The sequence below is a fragment of the Palaemon carinicauda genome, chromosome 17, assembly GCF_036898095.1.
Source record: "Palaemon carinicauda isolate YSFRI2023 chromosome 17, ASM3689809v2, whole genome shotgun sequence".
Lineage (NCBI taxonomy): Eukaryota > Metazoa > Arthropoda > Malacostraca > Decapoda > Palaemonidae > Palaemon > Palaemon carinicauda.
The window spans coordinates 43,111,280-43,118,306 of NC_090741.1; the positions used below are offsets into that span (position 1 = coordinate 43,111,280).

A 7,027-nucleotide genomic window follows, 5' to 3' on the forward strand; every position below is an offset into this window, starting at 1 on the left:
CGTTAGTGATAAGTTCTAATGATACTGAAATTATAGCACTTATCATTATTATTATTAGCATCATTGATATTTTTGTTAAGCAGATGAATAAATGCAAAAAAATATATATAGTTTCATGTTTCCTCCTCATATGATTAATCTAATTATTATCACAATTACTATTATTATCATTATTATAATTCTAATCATCAATATCATTATTACAGAACTGCTGCAAGAAACGAACGACCCAGACTGTCCTTTCCCCCTAAACATGACACTCTCCCTGAAGAGTAAAGCAGCTGCCACAGCCCTTATGGTGCTGATTGTGGTTTCCGCAGCAGGATTGGCGAAAGCAGAGGCAGACCCCAAAGCCTCTGCTGATGCCAGAGCAAAAGCAGAGCCAGAGGCAAAAGCAGAAGCAGTTGCCATAGCCAAACCTGAGGCTGCAGCCCACCCGAAGAGCAAAGCCAAGGCCAAAGCTAAAGCATCCTACGACATACCATGCTATCCACAAGTCGAATACGTGACGCAATACCTAACGGATGTTCAACAGGTAGGAGGGATATTTCTCTCTCTCTCTCTCTCTCTCTCTCTCTCTCTCTCTCTCTCTCTCTCTCTCTCTCCATACATAGTATATAAAACGTGTATCCACTAAATATAAGTATGCCAAATCAAGGTGCCTTCAAACGGTTAGTAACGTTATTGTTAGAACTATAATTCAACAATCTCTCTGGTAACTTTATATCTAACTACATACATACAGTTTATATATATGTATGTATGTGTATATATATATATATATATATATATATATATATATATATATACACACACACATATATATATATATATATAAATATATATATATATATATATATATATATATATATATATATATGTATATATCCCATATCAAAAAAAGAATGTGACTGGTTATACTGTACACATTTCTCTACAAGGTCTCTCTCCCCATCCCTCGAGTAAGGGGGAGAGGGTGAAGTCATACCCCAGTGAGAGGGGCTGTAGTTAGGAAAGGGGGAGGGCTGGGAAGGGTTGAATCTGTGTTTATGCATATTTATCTAAACATTTAGCCATCATTTTTACCGGTCGCGTACACTAGTGTATATACATTATATATATATATATATATATATATATATGTATATATAATATACAGTATATATACATATATATTTATATGTGTGCATATATATATATATGTGTGTGTGTGTGTGTGTGTGTAAAAGGTCCCTACCTGGCAATCAGTTGGACGGGAGTTAAAGACCCGTTCAAGCTCAATGGTTTCTAATAGTGTCTGCAACCTCACCATCCTTGTGAGCTAAGGATGAGAGGGGGAAGCCAATAGTCATCAGCAGCCATTGTCTCACCCTCACTGATCCTAGCCTGATGAAAAAGGGGAGCTTGCCTCTGACATTCACGAGCGACCTTTAAAATTTTAGTGAGACAGGAATTTAAGGATGGCTCAAATAAATTACATTGACCTTCTGTCATCCAAACCAGTGATTTAGTATATTGATGAGGGTGTTAAACTATGCTGAGAAGTAGTTTTGAGGTGGCAACTTCATTTTATAAAAACTTGCTGGAAACCAAAAGGATCACACCACTTGAAACCACATTTATAATAGAAAAAGTGTATGAAAATAGTGCGAGTGTAAGACACTTTTTTGTTGTTAAGCAGTTAAGCAAGAAGTTGGAAAGTACAGGCAAAAGGTTGTGTGAGATACACACGTACTTAGAAAAGGCAGATGATGGAATTATTAGAAAGGGAATGTGGAGGCGTTGAGAATTTTGGTTTACGTAAGAGGCTTTGATAGTTATCAAAGTATGATGAGACTGAAGCATATTTTGGAATATGTGGCCAGGAAAGGGACTTGTTCTTTATGAAAGTGGTCCCGAAAAAAAAGTGTGTTATGTCTACATGGCTGTTCAGAAAGTACATAGGATGTTGGTATGAAGTTATTGGGTGATAAAATTAGTTGTGGCTGGGATGTGGAATGTTATAGGATTATTATTGTGCTGGTTAAGAACAGTGAAGAAAAGCTGCAGAAGTTGGTATAGTAATAAGATAGCGTTTGCAAGAAGAGTTAAGTTGATGGTAAATCGGATCAAAAGTAAATTAAAGAGGATAAATGATAACCAGGAAGACGTAAATACAAATGATAATCGCAAGATGGAAGTAGCGTTAGTCAGAGAATAGGATAATCAAGAAATGCAGAAGGATATGAGAGAAAGATTGACAACAGAATTGAATTATCTGTAAAAGCTGAGGTACGGATTGTAGACCTTTGAAGGAACTGTCTGCCAAGTATATTAAGCGTAAGAAGAATTGATAGAGCAAAGAATAAAGCAATGTATAGAAGTGGTAAAAAAGTGAACATAAGCGAAAGAAGGGATCAGAGTAATTTGAGGTGGTTCGGTAATGTAGAAAGGAACTGATTAATAAGAATAGTGTGTAACAAGCGCAGCGTGTGTATAGGGTTCGATGTGCTGTTAAAGAGCCTTCCTCGTTGTTTATCTTAGAAGCCACCCATGCTAAGGAAACAGCTTCTTGATAGTTTCACCTGTTCCCGCCAAATCAGCGGCATCTATCATACTGAACTCACGCTCCACACACACACATACATATATATAAATAAATAAATATATATGAATATATATATACACATATATTTATACATATATATATAAATATATATACATATGTATATGAGAGAGAGAGAGAGAGAGAGAGAGAGAGAGAGAGAGAGAGAGAGAGAGAGAGAGAGAGAGAGAGAGAGACCCCGTAACACCGTGGCAATCACGCGTTTGCATGTTTATCTAAGAATACAAAGTGTGTTTGCATGCACAACCACCTGAGAGGTTACAAATCATGCAATTTCTCTTCAATCCACCATTATCTGCCGAGTGAGTTGCCTCTTTTGATTGATGGTCAAAACTGTTTCGTGTTTATCAGAGCGTCCTTTCTTCATTATAATAGAATTTGGTGAAAGATTTTCTATGTAAGGATGAACGGTAAACTAAACACACATTTCAACGCTCGTTGCAAAACATTTTCAAAAGTATATTGAGAGAGAGAGAGAGAGAGAGAGAGAGAGAGAGAGAGAGAGAGAGAGAGAGAGAGAGAGAGAGAGAGAGAGAGAGAGAGAGGCGTATTTTGTTAAATGTACAGTACACGCGACTGGCAGTAATATTTAGAATAAATTGATATATAGCAGGTCAATAGACATACCGAAGATTTCGTGAGAAAGAGAGAGAGAGAGAGAGAGAGAGAGAGAGAGAGAGAGAGAGAGAGAGAGAGAGAGAGAGAGAGAGAGAGAGAGATTATGTAATCCTTTATGGAATCTAATATAAATCATTAAAGTCAAACGTGGATTACCTTAATTCATTCAGATATAATTTTCATCTTCTATCATATTAAGTAACCTAGTAATATATACTTTTATGAATACAGCATACGGTCATTATTATTTTCATACAATAAATAAAAATTAATTCGTCTACTGAAATTAACCCATTTATTTGGGTATTTAAATATACTTATACAGCTTTGATAATAACATTAACTCCCCTGATCCAACCTCGTTTTCTTAATCTCTTTATCTTGTTTTCCTCGAGCCTATTATCATTATTACTATTACTATTATCATTATTAGTATTACTATTATCATTATTAGTATTATCATTACTTGATAAGCTAGTTGGAAATGCAAGATGCTATAAACCCAAGGCCCACACAGGGAAAATAGCTCAATGAGAAAGGGAAATAAGGGACTACAAGAGAAGTTTAAAAACCATAACAACTTTACAATAAATCTATCACATAAACGATAAAAACTTCAAAATAACCAGAGGAGGAGAAATAAGATAGAACATGTGCTCGAGTGTTCCCTCAAGCAAGAGAACTATACCACAAGACAGTGGAAGACCATGGAACAGAGGCTATGGCACTACCCAAGACTAGAGAACAAAGGTTTGATTTTGGAGTGTCCCTCTCCTAGCCGAGCCTCTTGCCACAGCTAAAGAGTCTCTTCTACACAAACTAGATAGTGCCATCAGTGAAGCTTGTGAGGACTGATTGCCCATCCAGACTCATAGGGCCTGTAGAAAGCTTCAATAGATTTCAGATAAAATTATAGTATGTGATCACCAATTCGAGTACTGATCAAACACCATTTATGTCCTATTATGGATTTAAATTTATTCTATTTGATACTACCATATCCGTTAATTAAGCCATCTTTCAATATGTAAATCATGTCTTGAACGATTTTCTTAGTCGATGCCTTCTGTTTTCATTGATTAAGGAAAATTTGCACTTCAAAAGATATGGTCACACTCATATATATATATATATATATATATATATATATATATATATATATATATATATATATATATATATATATATATATACATATATATTTACATATATATAAATGTATATATATATATATATATATATATATGTATGTATGTATATATACATATATATATACATATATAGAGTATAAATATATAAACATTAACATATTTCTTTCCGGTCACGCTCACCGGCATTGCCAGACTTATAACTACTCGGTCTCTTCTCGTCCCTCATGTAGGGGAGAGGGAATAGTCATACCTTGGTGAGAGGGGTACGTGTGTGTGTGTGTGTACATATCTACCTTAATATTCAGCAGTCATTTTTGACGGGTCGCATTCACTAATGTACGTGTATATATATATATATATATATATATATATATATATATAATAATATATATATATATATATATATATATCTATATATATATATATATATATACACACTGTATATCTATATATATATACATAAATATATATATATATATATATATATATATATACATATACATATATATATATATATATATATATATATATATATATATATCAAGAGTTTTTCTCGCTATTTTTAGCTAAGTATAAGGTGAAATTGCTATTTCAATTAATTCATTCACATACACCACGACTGTCAACACGCCTCCAATGGAATAATTACTAGATGTATAATTAATGAGATCACGTCATCATTGATATAACGTGTTTAAAACGGCCAAGATAAAAACGATGTGCTGTCAAAATCAAGGAAATTTTGAGTAAAATTTTGATTTTACTACACCACTAAGTACCATTACCCCAACAACTACAATTAAGTGGTGTTATATATCTCTTAATCTATTTTCCTTTCTATGAATTTTTATTCATTTTCATCTTAATTCACTTCTCAATCTTGAATAAATGTTGATTGTCAATTTATTTAAAAATCATACTTCTCAGTTTATCAATGTTTGAATTAACCCACGTCCTAAAATCAAACACCATTCCAGGTACCTGTCTACTCCACGGTGTACAAGCAGCAGTTCATCCCGACTACCCTGTACCACACCCACTACCACACACTGCACCAAACCAAGTACCAAACGGAGTACGTGCCCAAGTACATCACCAAGACGACATACCAAACCAAGGTGCAGTACATCACCAAGTACACCACCCATCACCACACCGACTACCACACGCAGTACCTGACGCAGATACAGTACGTCCCCGAGTACATCACCAAGACGAATTACGTCACGCAATATCACACGCAGAAAGCGTACAAGACGGTGTACAAGACGCAGTACGTGCCCCAGTACTTCACTAAGACGCAGCTGCAACACCATACCCAGTACCAGTCGGAATTGGTGCCTCAATATTTCACAGTCACCAAGTACGAGAAGACTTACAAGACCGTGTGTCCACAGCAGGCCTACGGCTATGGGTTAGGATATGATTATTTGAACTATGATTATTGAAGATGTATACTCTTGAATGCTATGTATATAAATGAGTAGAGCTATGATTACTTCAACTCTGATTATTGAAGATGTATCTTTCTGAATGCTATGTATATATATTTAATAATAAGCTTAGGAAATAGATGGAAGTATTTTTAGCCCTTTACATTGCGTAACCTTTTTTTTTTTTAATTTATAGATATTTCTAAGACAGAGAATGCTACGGGGAAATATTTTCCATATGTATGCTAAATGTTTTCCTATAGAAAGTATCATGATTAATTTATGCAATTACAACTTTAAAAATAGTAGCGTGGACTTTTGGGGTCGAGATTATTCGGTTCAAGTAATCAATGGATGGGAATAGAATGAATGGAATAACAATGAAAATCGAAATTTGCAACCTAGTCATATCTATGTATATATAAAATGTATATGTGTATATATATGTATATATATATATATATATATATATATATATATATATATATATATAGTTTATAGTATATATATATATATATATATATATATATATATATATATATATAATATATATATATATATATATATATATATATATATATATATATATATATATATAGTTTATGGTATAAATATATATATATATATATATATATATATATATATATATATGTATGTATGTATGTATATATATATATATATATAGGCTAAAAATATATATATATATATATATATATATAATATATGAATATTATATATATACAATATCATGAACCTAATCAAATAGCAATGAAGGAAGTGAATCTCCTACCTCAAAACGAATACCCATACCTACACAGAATAATCAATAATGCAGCCAAAAAATCATTTAAATTAGTCGTAACGAATATATTATACGCATTATCTTTAATAAAATAATGGGGACCAATAAATCAACTTCAAATTTCGATAAAAATCCAGACCAAAAGTACTCTCAAGCAAGGAAACTCAAATCTGAGACCATGGTACAGAAGCTATGGCATAGCCTAGTTGGAAAAGCAAGATGCTATAAGCCCAAGGGCTTCAACAAGGGAAATATAACCCTGTGAGTAAAGAAAATAAGGAAATAAATAAACGATATAAGAAGTAATGAACAATTAAAATAAAATATTTTAAAAACATTAACAATATTAAAACAGATACTTTATAAATAAACTATAAAAAGAATTATGTCAGCCTGTTTAAGGGTTGAAAGCAGTTAA

General features: G+C 32.9%; 1 protein-coding gene across 1 annotated transcript; it reads left to right on the forward strand.

The window, feature by feature from the left end:
• The first annotated feature begins 235 nt into the window (after positions 1-235).
• On the forward strand, positions 236-5,884 carry LOC137656045 (adhesive plaque matrix protein-like). Its single transcript, XM_068390222.1, has 2 exons — positions 236-535; positions 5,352-5,884. The coding sequence occupies exons 1-2, from the start codon at positions 254-256 to the stop codon at positions 5,820-5,822; spliced, it is 753 nt and encodes a 250-aa protein (XP_068246323.1). The 5' UTR covers positions 236-253; the 3' UTR covers positions 5,823-5,884.
• The last annotated feature ends 1,143 nt before the right edge of the window (positions 5,885-7,027 follow it).

Excerpts from the sequence above, each read along its gene's own strand:
- LOC137656045 (XM_068390222.1), top strand. The coding sequence starts at position 254 with ATGACACTCTCCCTGAAGAGTAAAGCAGCTGCCACAGCCCTTATGGTG. Across the intron at positions 536-5,351 it reads ACCTAACGGATGTTCAACAG|GTACCTGTCTACTCCACGGT; the intron begins GTAGGAGGGATA and ends ACACCATTCCAG.